At 36.5% G+C, this 15689-nt stretch overlaps 1 protein-coding gene across 12 annotated transcripts in view; it reads left to right on the top strand.

The window, feature by feature from the left end:
- Positions 1–15689, top strand: part of LOC130684897 (uncharacterized) — a 305329-nt gene that overhangs the window by 70858 nt on the left and 218782 nt on the right. For 4 of the 12 annotated variants that reach the window (XR_008999262.1, XM_057507494.1, XM_057507486.1 and 1 more), the window contains 2 exons: positions 3817–3868; positions 10877–10965. Coding sequence is in view for 1 of the 12 variants with exons in the window: in XM_057507495.1 (XP_057363478.1) it covers positions 3817–3868; positions 10877–10965; positions 13020–13125 (247 nt within the window). In the remaining 11 variants the exon portion in view is untranslated. Of the gene's footprint in view, positions 1–3816; positions 3869–10876; positions 10966–13019; positions 13148–15689 lie in introns of all 12 variants that reach the window. The other 8 variants (XR_008999261.1, XM_057507487.1, XM_057507495.1 and 5 more) reach the window with 3 other exon arrangements.

Here is a 15689-nt window from a genome sequence, read left to right as displayed (position 1 = left end):
AATGTGTCCTGATGCTGGTGGACACAGGAGCTGAATGTTCTCTGATTTATGGATACACTGAGCTTTTTCCTAGGGTCCCTGGTGTGATAGATAACTATCAGGGTAAGGCAACTAGAGTGAAGAGAGTTGAAATCCCAATGGGGATAGAGGGCTTACCCCCAAAGGAGTATACAAGGCAGCCCCCAAAGTGGACGGCTGTGGCTTTCCCTCCTAAGACTGATACAGTATGGATGGAGGGTGGAGAGGGGAAGAGCATCCAGTGGGCTGAGTTGTAGGCAGTATGGCTCGTGATCACTCAGGAGCCTTTCCCCAAAGTTGTCTGTATTGACAGCTGCGCCATCTATCGGGGCTTGACCCTGTGGCTGCCTACATTGTACCATGCCAACTGGATGGTTGGTCACCAGCCCAATGGGGGCAAGAGTTGTGGCAAGACCTATGGGCCTCTGGTCATACTAAGAGAGTTACCGTATATCATGTGACTGCCCATTTGCCTTTGACATCCCCAGGGAATGATGAAGCAAACACTTTGTCCTAGGTGCTTTGGCTAGAAGGGAAGCCTGCCTGTGATATAGCCTAATGGTTACATCAGCATTTGTTGCACGCAGGGCAAAGCACAATGTGTGCTGTAAGCCATCGGTGGGGCTTACCATTGACCTTTGAAGAAGTCAGCAGAGCCCAGAAGGAGTGCTTTGTGTGATCAAAGAGAGACTTGCACCGAGTCCCACAGCAACATGGGACAATAGCAAAGGGAATGATACCCCTTGTCAGGTGGTAGATAGACTAAATTGGGCCTGTGCCCATATGAGAAGGATATCAGTATGCCATGACTTGTGGGGACACAGCTACTGGCCTGTTGGTTGTTTATCCTGCATGTCATGCACATCAGTAAACAACCAAGAGGGGCCTAGAGCATCTCTTTGTAGCCTATGGCTAGCCGCAGGTGATTGAGAGTGATCAAGGCATCCATTTTACTGGACATGTGTTACAAGAATGGGTGCAGCAATTAGGAATAAAGTGGAAGCTTCATATACCATATAACCTCACCAGGACAGGCATGATAGAGAGGTACAATGGTTTGTTGAAATCTGGCCTAAAGTGAGACACCAATAGTCTATGGGGCGGGTCAGTTCATTTATGGGCAGTATTACATCGTTTGAATGAGAAAACATGAGAAGGGGCCTTGAGCCCTGTGGATATGCTAACACATCACTGCCTCTCCTATCCAAATCAAAGAGTTTGTATGTGCAAACCAAAGAGGAGTTACTGAAGCCAGGATATGGCCAGCAAAGCAACATCCTGCTGCCAGCCCCAAGTGCATTAAACCCTGGAGACTCTGTTGAGTGAATGTAGCCCTGGACATTTAGACACATGGATCAGCGATGGCTGGCCCTCTGCCACCCTGGGGAAAAGGCCTCGAAGCTGGTCTCATGTGTATTCCTAGAGTAACAGTAGAGTGTCCCCCAAAGATCATAGTAGTTTACACAAAACATCCAGAAAGTAAGAGCATCTTATGGGGAAGTTTTTTTATCTTTATGGCCAGTGCATATACCTCTTGTAACCCTATTTATTGACCCATCTATAACTGTCACAGGGAGGGGATGAAGGTATACTAGGCCAAGATGAGATCCCATTCCTGCCACTGTCCTATCACAGGACCTCTCTCTTGCATGCATCCTACCTGATGGACAAGATTTGCCAATCCTTGTGTCATTAAAACATGTTTCTTATTGCTCTGAAGGTTATTTTCTTCTACAGTCTCTGTGGCTTGGATCTGCCCTCTGGCTATAGCTACCATGTGATGATTGCTCTGAACTCCCTAGTCATTCAGCTACTGACAGCCTGTGGAATGGGCAAGCTATAGACTGAATCTGCATAGGACTTTGTACCTTGCTGAATCCTCCAGCTTGAGGATTATCATGATTTTACTGCTGTTGTTATTGTATGTTATTAGTCTGCTTACAGTGCTCCATTTTTCTCACACAGGGGTCATTGCAGGAGGTGGGGAGTCAGTAGATTGTGAGGTTAGATTTATGGAGAGGTAGGTTATGGGTAAAATTTCAATCTCCCACCTTAGGCCATTTCCATATCAATAGATGTTTCCAAGGGGTGGAGGGAAGTAGCCATCTCCATATCAATACATGGTTACAAGGGAGAGTGAGGGCATATCTGGACTGGAGAGGTTGGGTGGGGTCCCTTTTTGCATCTAGGTCATGAGAGACACAGGTGAGCAGAAGTGAGCAACTGCTTGTAGGCAGTAAACGTGTTTCTCCCACTTTATTTCTCTGTTTGACCGATTTTAGCTTCCTGCCCCAGGCTGGGAGAGAGGTTCTTCCTCCTGGAGTTACAGTCAATTTATATTAGGCTACTGCTTAGTATAGGTTTCAGCCAACTCCTAGAAAACTATTGAGGAACATCCTAAGTTGAACTAACACTGTGGAACCAGGAGTTTAGTAAGTTCACTCAGTTTTGTAAATGTGTCCCAAGCTGATATTATGTTCTCTTCTTCCAATTTTAACAGAGAGAATATATCCCAACGTATATTCTCAAAATAATGCTGACAGAAATTTGTAGATTCTTGTAGTTGATTTTTCATATGCAAACGGTTTACTGCTGGGTGAAGATTTTTGAATAATTCCCCTAGCTGAAGGAAGGTTAGAATCAGAGTTTACTTATAACATGGAGGCAGTGGGGGTGATGATCTTGGGAAATGAAGAGAATTGTCCTTAAGCTGGGTACCAACTCCAAGTCATCACATAGAAGAGAATGATTGCTCCTGCTGACAGAGGACTCAGAAAATTTCACTCACGATGTTCAGATTTACTTATTTTCTTTCCATTTCCATTTTCAAGATCTTACTCTTTCCTTATATGTCTCTGAATTTCAAATAGAACATTTGGTGATGTTATTATTTTAACTTAAATTGTAATACAACAACATATAGAATCCAGCTATAATTTTCAGCTGATTTTCAAATATGTCATCCCTCAAAAGTTCAGTAATATTCTGTGTAGCATTATAATAAAAAATTTCTTACATTCTAATCATGCCTTTTGAACAGAGAACTAAATCTGAGCTTTTTGTTTATTTTCTATAAGATCCCAGTGATGTCAGAATTAGTCATTTACCCACCACCCTAACTCTTATATTCATTTTGGCTTCATTATAGATTCTCATAGGTGGAATTGAGTCTCCAAAGCATTGCCTTCATTATGTACTTTATTCCACATGATTACAAGCTAATTGGTTAAATAACCATTTGCCTTTCTTTTGTCATTTCCTGAAAATGACCTACTGTATGCCATATTCTACCAATGCCAATGTCTTCCCAGTAATCTAATATGTATAACTGGTCAGATATCTGATCTTATATTTTCATCTTTGTGGGTCTGCAGTTCTGCTTCCAAATATTGTTATCAGCCAAGATTGAAGGAATAAAATAGAAACTACTCAAAGCATTTAACAAATGAACAGAGCAGTCAGGGAATTAAAATAAAGAGAATTATGCCCTATGAAACCCACTGAGAGATTAGAAAGAATTAGTTCTATCCTGAGCTCCTTGGAACAGTGCCCAGGACAACACAGAACTGATCCCCAGGGCTGGAGCCTTTTGCCACTGTCACAGTCTTCTCGCAGAAATTCTGTGGATCCCTCTCTCACTTCCTCCAGCTCTACTCAAATGAAGCTGAATCAATGAGGCAACCTCTGATCACCCAGTGCAATATGACAAGCCACCCGACGTATTTCATATTCTCTTACACTGTGTTATTTTCTCTATAGTGATTCTCATCTTGTATATATTTGTTTATTTATTGGCAGATTCCTCCATAAAATATGGTTCTATAATGGAAGAATTTTGTCTTGTTCACTGGTAAGTTTTCCTACTTAGAACTGTTGGTATTATATCATAAGTACATAATGCCTGTGGCATGAATAAATGTTTAGACAGGTGGATGAACAAAATTCAGTGTCTTTTTCTATATCCTCTTACCTTAAATGTCTATTTTTCTCCTTTATGTCTTCCCAATTCCTAATCATGATGCAACATTCAGCTTATATTAGGCATCCTCATAGTTTCTTCATACAATTTACTATTCTTCCTTGCTGAGAGCCTAGTTGTTTCTATAGCCTATACCAGAATTTTAGGATTCTGCCATATATTTAAAACATGCAAATACTATGAAAACCTTGCAAGCTTTTTGGGGGGCAAAAAGTGTCTCTTTGATTTATTTCACATATTCTAAGAACCTCATGTTTTAATGATCATACTTTAATGTCAAATAATTAATAAATTGAGCAAGTACAATGCCCTATATTTGCAGAGGTTTCACTGTGTTATTATGGCAACAACAATTTTTGATGACTTCCTAAATACCAGGTATGGTCTCCATCCTTTATATTTACTATTCCATATAATCAGGTCAATACCCTGTAAGATAGGGTATAACAGTTTTATGTATAGTGTAATTTATAGCTAGGAATTTACATGATTTTTCTCCCATTGATGTTAATGGTATGTTGGATAAAAGGGAACTAGACCTGGCTTTGCTGATCATGGGCTACAGAAGTTGAGCAAATCACTTCTCAATCCTGGTCAGTTTCTTTGGATGGCAAGGAATTAACAGGATTGTCTCTAAGAACATCCAGTTCTAATAATATATGACTCTGTGAGTCCAAAAAATTGAAGTAGTTTAGGGATGCTTTTTAAAAAAGTATAAAATTATAAAAAGAATGGGAAGGAAAATTCCTCTGAGGAAACCAGAGCCCCCCACCCCAGGCTTAACTAGCTTCATTATCTATAGTTCCATGTATCCTAGGTTTACTCTTATTTTCCAAGAACTTAGTTTAAGTGAGTTTTCTCATAGCTGGATGTAATTATTTGAAAATAAAAAGGTTGAAATCTTTGCTAAAGCATAAACTAAAATTCTTCCCTCTAAAGGAAATTTTAGTCTAGATGGAATTTAGACAGACTAAAGAAAATAATATTATTCAGAAAAAGTCTTGAATTGGTAGAAAACTTCATTGATGGATTTGGGGTTCTGACAAGAAACAGAGTTCACATTCAAATATTTGATGTAGAGCAATTTATGGAGGTTTAAGCAGGATAAAGTATCCAGTCGAAATGTGAGGCAGCCACAGATTAACTGCATCAGGAAACTGTTACCTCACCCAGCCCTTCCGAACAAGAGGAGGGAAAAGATAATGAGGCCTGGAAATTAACCATGTTAGAGGTCGCCATGCACAGAGCTGGTACCTTAGAACGCAGCCACTGTCAGACCCACAGCAAGGCAAGGAGACAATGGCAGTGGCAGGTGTGAGTACCACTATCCCAATCTTTCCCTAGCCCTGTGCTCCAAAATCTTGTCAGTAGCATCCCTTGGCCAACCAACAGGTATATATACAAGGCTATAGCATTCTGTCTCGTGGATCACACAGTGGGAAAAGAAGATGGTGAAAGAATATGGGGTGACGAATTACACAAGATCAGTTTGTCAAATCAGATTCACACAAAAGATTTTATCTACTATTAGATTTCTCTCATGATTTCAAAGACACAAACAATCAAGAGACATAGTCTAAAGAGGAAAAGTTCTGGACATTCAGAGACATTCTACAGGTCCTTCTTTATGACATACGTGGACAGTTTTTAATTTATGAAGCATCTCCATTATATACCTCATATAGTCACATTTTATATGAAATTTTCAAGGAAGTCATACCCCAAAATCCCTCTATCCCACGTTTATTTTCCATAAGCAATTGTGAATGGGGACATCTTGCTAGAATAATTCCATAGATATGAACTCTCCTCCTAAAAAACATTACTATTCAACAGAAGGTTACTTTTAAAAGTAATACTTTCAAAATATTTTTAATACTCTGATACTTTTAAAAGATGAGAATTATGCTCTTTCCTTCTATCTTTCCTTCCGAGTTTCCCTTTGGTAACAGGGAGAGTATTGGAAAGATGATATCTATTCATTTACATTGCTAGCTGAATTTAAATTTGAAAGTGAGGTATCATCAGTAATCTTCACGGAGGATATCAGGTAAGAAGAAGCTAAATATTAACATAAGCATAGCTGCTTCATATAGCTACAAGGAGGCAGAATTAATGAAAGCTGTTTTCTTCTACACACATTCATATTCGCTTACCCTCTCCCAACAGCTGAGAATATTTTTGTTTATTTGTTTGCTTATTTTTCCTGCTAAGCAACCAAAATCTTCATTGGATGCATATCATTAAATGACTCTATTTCCATACGTGTTAGATTCCTGAAGCTGTCATGTAAAATGCTGTAGACTAGATGGCTTAAATAACAGAAATTAATTTTCTCACAGTTCGGAAGTTTAGAAGTCCAAGCTCAAGGTTCTGGTAGATTCAGTTTCTAGAAGGACTCTCTTACTGGTTTGCAGATTGTTCAGCAGATCCCAGGGAAGCTGTTCATCATGCCCAGGGAGGCACACTGAATGTCCAGCCACACAAATACATCAAGACACTGATTTCCTCACCCCCTTCCATATCATACAGGTGTCTACTTGGCCATATCTCTCTTCGTGGTCATATCATGACAGAGCTAATCAGTATCTATCACATTGCTCCAACCTGACAATACCTTTTTGGCATGTAAGTGCCAATTCTCAATGCCTGATAGTCCCCTATTTATTTCAAAGAGTTATGGGATTTTGCCTCTACTTCCTTTTGCTCTCTTTTATTACAATGAACATATCTACTCTTCATCTGTGCCTTTTCCTTTCTTTGTTTTAACTTTTTTTCTCATCTACATCTAGGTCTTCTCATAATTATTCCGAAAATCCCAGGCAAATACCTTTGAAACTGAAATCAGTGAAAGGGAGAATAAAGTTTATTTCTTACAAGCAGTCATCCACTTCTGCTCCCCTGTGTCTCTTGCAACCAGGCTGCAGAAGAGGCCCCCACCCAACCTCTCTGGTCCAGATAAACCCCCGCTTGCCTTTATAATTACCTATTCACATGGAGATAAATTACTCCTCTCCACCCCCTGGAAACACCTATTGTCTGGAGATGCACTAAAGCTGGGCGAGAGATTCTGGAAATACTTCAATTTTACCCACACCTCGTATCTTGTACAAATTTTTATACCATAGATATGAGTTATTATCTCATTAGTTTGTAACTATTATTATTTATTGAGAATTTTTCTATAGGTTAACCCCATGAAGACAGCATTTTAGACTTTATGAATGAATAATTTCCATATATATTATGTGATCTTTACTGGTTAATGTGGTTTTATTTAGTGTAACTGCTATTTATGAGACAGTTTTTATATAGTTTGAAGACTTTTATATTGTATTAATTACATCATTTAATTGCAAATCTTATGTTACAATGTTATAAAGAAACCTGATTGTAACTTTTTATAAAGGAACTTGAAATTTATAGACAGCAAAGGAATTGTAGTGGTCAAAACATTGCAAGTGCAAAATTTTTATTTGGAACCAGAATTTATTATTCTAAGTGCCTTTCTTTTAGTAGAACACAAAGTAGCTTAGCTACCAGAGTATTGGCTGATGTCCCACTAGATTTTGGATATCATATAATGTTATTTTTATATAAAAGATAATTTTGCAAGTAAAGCTTTATGTATTTGAGTAAAGTTTGTTTGAAAGATTATTTAATTCTATTCTGACTGATTTGAAAATTTAGAGCACAGTCTTGTACGTAATGAACTTAGTTTCATTGTGATTGAGGTTCCTGTCAGAATGAAGCCATTAATCACTGTAATTCCACACAGAGGAGACTGAAATTCCTAAAGAGTAAAGGTTTAATAAGAGGAAGATGCTCTAAATGTCTTTCCAGATGTGAGCCAGTGAAGAGACAGATAATGATTCAAAAAGTTCTAAAACTATATGTAGGCTGATTTGTAAGAAATATAGTCATTTTTGGAGTGATTTTTATGGAACCAATTCATTTGAAAACTGCAGCCAAGAAAGTGGTATATGTGTGACTTTTTTACATCCATTTTTAACTGGCAATTATAAAAATGAATGCTATTTGGAAGAAAAAGACATTAAGAAAGAACTCTTCAAAATAACTCAGCCTTCATTTTATAGGTATTTGAAGGGTTACCTATTTGCATAAATCAAGAAAAGTATAGGTTAACTTTTCTCCATCTAATTTCAAACCACATTTTTATTTCTAGAAATTAAAAAATGGAGAAAAATAATTTCTAGCTCAAGCTCTGCAGATTAAATATACAGCTGGCTTCAGAAATATGACAGCACACTCTGAAAATGGTAGAAAAGCATGACCAGAATTAGAAGTACATTTTATTCTTTGTGACGTGATATATTCATGTAGCTACAGCCTAAGTCAGCAAATCTCAACTCCCCCGTTCTCAGTTTGTCTGTAAAACTAATCAGTTATATTAAATGACTATAAGGTACATTCTAGCCCAGAGAAATTGTTACTATTTCGACAACCAAATTTATTATTAGGGACAAGTAGCTTTCTCTCTAGCTAAATCCTTATTGGTAATTAAAATAAAGATGATAACATTATACTTCTCTTTGGCCTAAATAATTTTCCTCATAAAGAGAATATTCAAGCCTCCATTAAAACAGAAAAAATAATCTAATTGCATGCTTTATGTTGTTTTTTTTTTTTACTTTTACTACTCTTAGAAGGCCCCTATAAAGGTCAAGTATTCCATTTTAAATAATAGTTACATCACCTTATTCTTCTTCAACAAAATGTTAGATTTTCTAAAAGTCTCCTGCCCAGTTGCTCAAATATCATAAACCAATACTAGTTAAATAGTGTTGAGAAAAACTTTGGTGAAAGGCAATTCTGACATTAACTAGAGACTATTATCAATATCCTTCTTGCATAATTCCCCACCAAACTGCTGTGAAATGGCATCTTTCATTTTAAGTAATAACATTTATGTATCTGATAAAAATACATTCATGATCACTGCTATTTCAACAAGCAAACTATGTATTTTTTATTTAAACTGTAGACTCCCAGAGGTTGTTCCTATTCTTCTATGTTCAAAAATTTTACTGACTTAATGTAACAACTCATTTACAAGTGATAAAAATGTGTAACTGTAAAGTATTTATAGATTTTTAAGGTAACCTACATATTTTCCTCCTGAATCCCCATATGTTTTTCAGTTTTATAGATATAATTCCCCTTTTAATGGGAAAGTACATATTAAATATAAGCAAATTCTCTGGTTCTTTAGGGGAGGCATTTGCAGAGATTGAGGCAAGTGAAATATTATCTTCCTTCTAGGAATGGAATACGAAGTGTTTACAGAGAACAGTGCATGAATGTGTTTCTTAAAAGTCAGCTTGGAAAGGAATGTAAAACAGAAACTCAGGGCTTTAAGTTTCCATGGACTGGATGTGTAATATGAACAAGCGTATTCAGAACGATGCTCATGTTAACCTTCTATCTTCCATACAGAGCTTCTTTTTTGTGTTCTGCAGCTGCTCAGTATACAGAATCTATGTGTTTATCCTGTTCTTTAAACATAACCAAAGAAGTTATCAGTGATGTGCATGCTTACTATATTGTTTCACCCTAAAAATAAAATATATTGCTGATTGCATATTGAGTAGAAAGGTTTGGTGTCTCCTGTATTTAGACAAACCAGACCATCATGTCTCTGTAGGGAATTTTAAGGTTAATTATAAAAGGCTTAAAGCCTTGGAGTGTTCACCTGGGAGTTAGGGGAAAGTAATATCACATAGAGGTGTTGATTTTAAGCTGGATGTAAAGGACAGCTAGGGACAACTGTCTCTGAAAGGGTTTGACCTCCTGACCATGGAGCTCTCTGAACCATGGCACTCATGGGTAACCTTGTACTGTATTTTTGGAAGAGTGAGTAGTTCAGAGAAATAACTTATCCACACCCACGGGAATATTCTTTCACTTTCTCTCTCTCCCTCCCGCCCTTCTTTCTTCATGTTTAAATGTATTATAAATAGATCTGTCAGATTAACACTCTTCCACTTTGTTTAGCTACTGCTTTGATTCATTTCTTTCTAATTAACATACATATTACTGTATTATTTCTATATGTAAATTGATTGAAGCAGAGCTACAGAACGTTTACTAAGACTTTGCTTCTTGGAAAACATGAGCATTCTTACTCCACTCTCAAAGTTTCCATACTGAAAAGGAAATTGCTTTTTAAATTTGTACTTGCTTTGTCTTTGTCTTCTTCTTCACATATTGTCATCCCTCCTCTTCTGTTCCGGTTATTGTTGTACCAAATATGTTATTCTTCTGGTGTATATTCTTGACACACAAAAATGTCAAATCCTGGCTCTATCACTAATCAGCTGTAAGACTGAGAACGTCTCTTAACCTCTCTGGCTTCAACATCCTCAACTGTGCAAGTAGGGCAGTGACTCTAAGGTTTGTTTAAGGTCTGAGTTCTATTGCATAGCTGCATAAATGTAAGTGATAATTACATCCATTTTCTGTAGAGAATAAATTGGCACTCAGGTAAAATGCTATTCCTTATTGGTTCTTGAACATTAAAGCAGTGGAACTTAAGAAAACTGTGACCACTTTTTTGCATTGCCCTCTTTCACCTATGTTACCATCTTTGAATGTTAAAGAAAATTTGAGTTCATGTTAAGACAATTTATCACTTCTCTTCATGGAACTATTATGATGAGAGCAACTTCGAAGGAAGAAACTTAATTATTTTTTGAAAAAACTGAATTTGCAAAATATTTGACATAAATTTTGAATCTACCTTTCCCATTCTAAAAGGTAGCTGATATATTAACTTCTTGCAATCCAGGAAAGTGAATTTTAAAAGTTATTGTTTTCCTTGAATCTCAAGGAACTGAAATATCCTTATTTTGAACCCAGGTCTGTTGGTGGCAAAGTTGGCACAGTCATACCGCTTCTCTATTAAGAAACAGAATCAGTTATGCCTTCGGACTGATTCCACCAAGTAGGTAGGTTTTGAAAGTCCTTTTAATTACATCTAATTCTCTCCCCACCTCCAAACTCTCTTCCCCTCTCTTTGCCATAAGGCAATATTCGTATTTCTCCAGGGACCTGTTGCCAAACTTACATTATCAATTACAGGAGGAATACATGAGAATAGATTTGTACTATTTAGACCAGTTATAACAGGCATAATGACAAATTGCTCAGGTTCTGGGAACTTCTTACTGCATTTAAATCAGAACTAAAACATTAGGTAGACATTAGTTTTAGAATAAGTTACATAGCTTCTTTGTGTCTCATTTTCATCATCTGTACAAAGGAGTATAAATTATATAATCATTCTGTAATTAATTTATAGAGTTTGAGATACAGACAATGAGTTAATCGTATGAGGAGAAAATCTTAGGAACAGAAATTTAACTAATATTCCCAGGCATTTATGTGTTTCAGGAGCTTGAGACTGAAGTATTTTATTATTACTTTCCTTACTGCTCACTACAATTTCCTGCATCATTGAACTTGCTTAGAACATGCAACACTGATCCTCAGTGACCCTGATTTCATTTCCTTTCCCCTGACACTGCTTTACTCCAAACTCTGGTCTTGGCTCCTCAAACTAGTCCATATCCCAAGTTCAGTTTTGCTTTATAGTCTATGTTTGGAGTTTTGATAGTGGATTGTGCCACATATCTGATTAATTATTGTTCCAAATAATTGCCCTACACAGATATATCCTATTGATTTCATTTACAATTGGAGGGGCAAGTTCTAAAAAACTGGGCATGGCACATGGAAACAAAGGTTCAAAAATGGGGATAGAGACCAGGACAGAGGCTATTTCTCAGTAGAGATATCCTGGACAATTTTTTTGGAGTTGAGAGAGGAAAGCACAATCTGATGTGCTGAAGTAAATTTTATTCTTAAGGTCATACATATTGCTTAGGTTTGCTTCTAAGTCCTCCACCTTGGAAAAAAAACAAAACAGATTTGAGACATTTGTGTTTTCATGGGACAAATAGCATAGTTATTTATGTCTCACAATATTTGGCTCTCACAATTATTTAGTGCTATGTTTCATGTTCTGTCACATTTGATGGGTTTTCAGATCTTTGATATAGGAAATTTACTGTTTGTGGTTTGGTAAATTAGCTCATGAATAATCCTACACTCTTTCTTATCATCTTGGTTTTGCACAAAAGAGATGGCCTGATAATCTAGGACAACTGAAAGGTATAAGCAGTGGTTCAGAGAAGGGGAAGAAATAACTAATTAAAGCCAAATTAAAAGGCATTTTTCCTCTTTGCAAGGAAACATGACCTTATATAAGGCTTAAAATAATTTCAGAAACTACTGCTCATTTGAGACTTAACATCCTTTGTATGGTTAAAAAAAATCATTTTTGGTTACAAGATGTGCCACTATCTTTGCTAGTCACCAGAGATAATCTTTATCCCCAGGTATCATAGTTGAGGGGGAAAAATTTTTTTTGACATAAATAATTGTCAGAAAAATCATAGTTATTTTGGTAGAAGCTTATTTAAAATGATGTGGAATCATAGTGGAGAGAATAAACAAAAGCAGAGAAGTCTACACCAGTAGAGTCTTAAAGGCTGCATTAGGCTTATCAACCAGAAAGGAATAGTGCACTATTTTCAATGTAAAGCAGTACTTGGCAAGGCACAAGTGAATGGACTTACCCTGTCCACTTATGCTGGCATCACACATACAGAAGGCGAGTTAATTTTGCTCATGACAGTTCTAGGCTATGTCTGTGATTCCTCTCTCTTTTCTATTTATCAACGCCAAATTAATTATCGTACAATGAAGGTGAGACTTTCAGAAACCTGTTTATGTATCTGAAGTCTTAGTCCAGAATGCATCTAGGGTTGGATGCTGGGAAATCATAGTATTTCTTAACTAATATATTGAGTGGGGGTGTCATGGTTTGTTATTTTAATCTAAAAGTAAACATAACAGAATTATTTGAATTTTATAGACTGTGCTTTGCTTTTAGAAATATTTTATTGTGAGAAAATAGAGATAGCAATTTGTATTTCAGTGTAGAAGAAAAAGACAACAGATCCATTCATATTAGAAAATATATGAATGTGATATTGGAAGTGGAGCTCAAAGATCAGCTTTTTCATCTTGTACTGAAGTTTTAACTAACAAGATCCAGTGAAACAGGTAAATTAGAAAATTAGGTTTATTCTTAGTCTATTAAAAATTAAATTCCTGTAAATGATTATTTGGATTAATATCCTAGAGCAAAGTTTTGGGACCTTCTCGTAGTTAACTGTCTCTTCTCTTTTTTTTTTTCCTTTCTAATCAACTGCCAGAAATGCAGTCTTTTACAGAAATTAATGTTTTAGCTCATACCCAATGTAGTCAACCAACATTTCAAGATAAAAATGTAACCTTTTACAGCTAAGATGGAAATTATCATATAACCGCTACTGAATTTAATAATTATATGTTTAATGAATCTTATTTCTTTGAAGAAATCTGTTTGATGTAGGTTCTCTTTCCATTAAAACTTTCAAATATCCAACATGTATAAAATAATATATTTAAAGAGTCTAAGATCATTTAGTTCAGAGTGGATGTTTAAAAGATTTCTTTCTCTTTCTACCACCGTCCCTAAAAAGTGAAAGCATTTGGGCTGTAGTGTCTCTGTTCAATTCTGGTAGCCATGAAAACATGTGCATATTTGTTTATTTTCACCATGATTGATGTTTTGTGATGTAATGTTCTGTCTGCAGCTTTATGCTGTTGTGCCAGAAACAGCCTGCCACCTTGCTGGATTTGATGACTGACTTTGATTTTTTAAATCATGATAAAATTTGCAGAATGGTTTCTGCATTTAACTAATTGGGCAATTAACATTTTATACAAAGTTAATTGCCATGTTGATGGTTTTGTTCTTTGACTTCCTTCTGTGCTAAATCCCCAGCCAAATGTTATTAGAGCCATATGATTTCTGACTTCTTCATTTCAGAATTTATTTTGTGATCATGTGCCTCAGTTTTTAGGAAGTGTGGTTATCTCCTCTATTAATAATTCTTGAGGTTACTTTGGCCGTGTTGAAGTTTTACTTTTTTTAAAGAAAATTATATATAACTGACCTCCCAAGAGTCCTGTAGAGATTTTTTTTTTCCTCAAAATTTCCTGATACACAAGTGCAAAGGCAAAGTAAAATTGTCAGGGCCCTCCTTAGTTATCCAGATACTTTCAAAAACTTGAAAAAATCTTTCTTCTATTAAAGAGTAGGAGTTAATGAATTAGAGTATGAAATTCATAACACATTTTCTCATTCTGATTTAAAGCTCTGATGTAAAGAGCTTTGAGAATTCAAAATCTCAAAGAAGTTTCCTTTGAGAGTTGGAGAAATTTTAACATGCTCTCAGAGAATGGGTCAATGTTTGTTTGTCCCTGAGAGGTAAATCTCCTCATGAGATTTTGACAAAATTTTTTTTTTTTTGAGGGAATCTCTCATATTTATTGATCAAATGGTTGTTAACAACAATAAAATTCTGTATAGGGGGGTCAATACTCAATGCACAATCATTAATCCACCCCAAGCCTAATTTTCGTCAGTCTCCAATCTTCTGATGCATAATGAACAAGTTCTTACATGGAGTACAAATTCTTACATAGTGAATAAGTTACATGGTGAACAGTGCAAGGGCAGTCATCACAGAAGCTTTCGGTTTTTTTCATGCATTATGAACTATAAACAGTTCAAATATGAATATTGATTTGATTTTTATACTTGATTTATATGTGGATACCACATTTCTCTATTATTATTATTTTTAATAAAATGCTGAAGTGGTAGGTAGATACGAGATAAAGGTAGAGAACAGAGTTTAGTGTTATAAGAGAGCAAATGTAGATGATCAGGTGTGTGCCTGTAGACTATGTGTTAATCCGAGCTAGACAAGGGCAATAAAACATCCATGTATGCAGAAGATTTCTCTCAGAACATGAGGGGGGAGGTTCTAACCCTCACCTCTGCTGATCCCCATTTTCTCACCTGATGGCCCCCTGCGACTGTGCCTGTCTTAGGTTGTTCCTCCCTTGAGGAATCTTACCCGGATTTTGACAAAATTTTAAGGACTATAAAGACAGACTCTTAAGTGCAGTCATGCCTCTTGGAAGAGAGCAATTCTTCTCTTCCCTCCAAACTTAGGTTTGAAATTGTGATTACTTTGTGTCCCCCTCCCTCAGGTTCTAAAACAGAGCTGTGCACCTCCTAAGCTTACGTTCTGGCATGTGGAGATGCCACTCGCAGCAATTCTTGGCAGTTTTCTTTGAGTGAAAAATTTGATCTCATCTTGTAACTGTATCAACCTACTAACTCAGTGTAACAGAGATGCTGTATGTAGCTTTCTGTTAGGGTGCAAGCTAAGTGGGAAAACCATGGGCTGTAGAACTGGAATGCCTGGATACTATTAATCTTTGAGCTACCATGTACCAGTGTAATTTTCAACCAGTCAGCCCAACTTTCCTGAACCCCTTTTTCCTCATCTACAAAACAAAAATGATACGACTTACCTCACAGAGTTATTGTGAAGATTAAGAAAAATAATAATAATAGCTAACATTTATGGAGTACTGACTGTGTACTGGGGTACCATGATAAATGCAGTTCAACTTCACTGAAGTTTAGGATACAAGATAGGAACTCTAGTGAGGAAATGGAAATACAGAGTGAAAACCAATTGTC

The sequence above is a fragment of the Manis pentadactyla genome, chromosome 9, assembly GCF_030020395.1.
Source record: "Manis pentadactyla isolate mManPen7 chromosome 9, mManPen7.hap1, whole genome shotgun sequence".
Taxonomy (NCBI): Eukaryota; Metazoa; Chordata; class Mammalia; order Pholidota; family Manidae; genus Manis; species Manis pentadactyla.
Note: the sequence above shows the minus strand (reverse complement) of the source record. Positions and strands in the feature narration are given on the sequence as shown.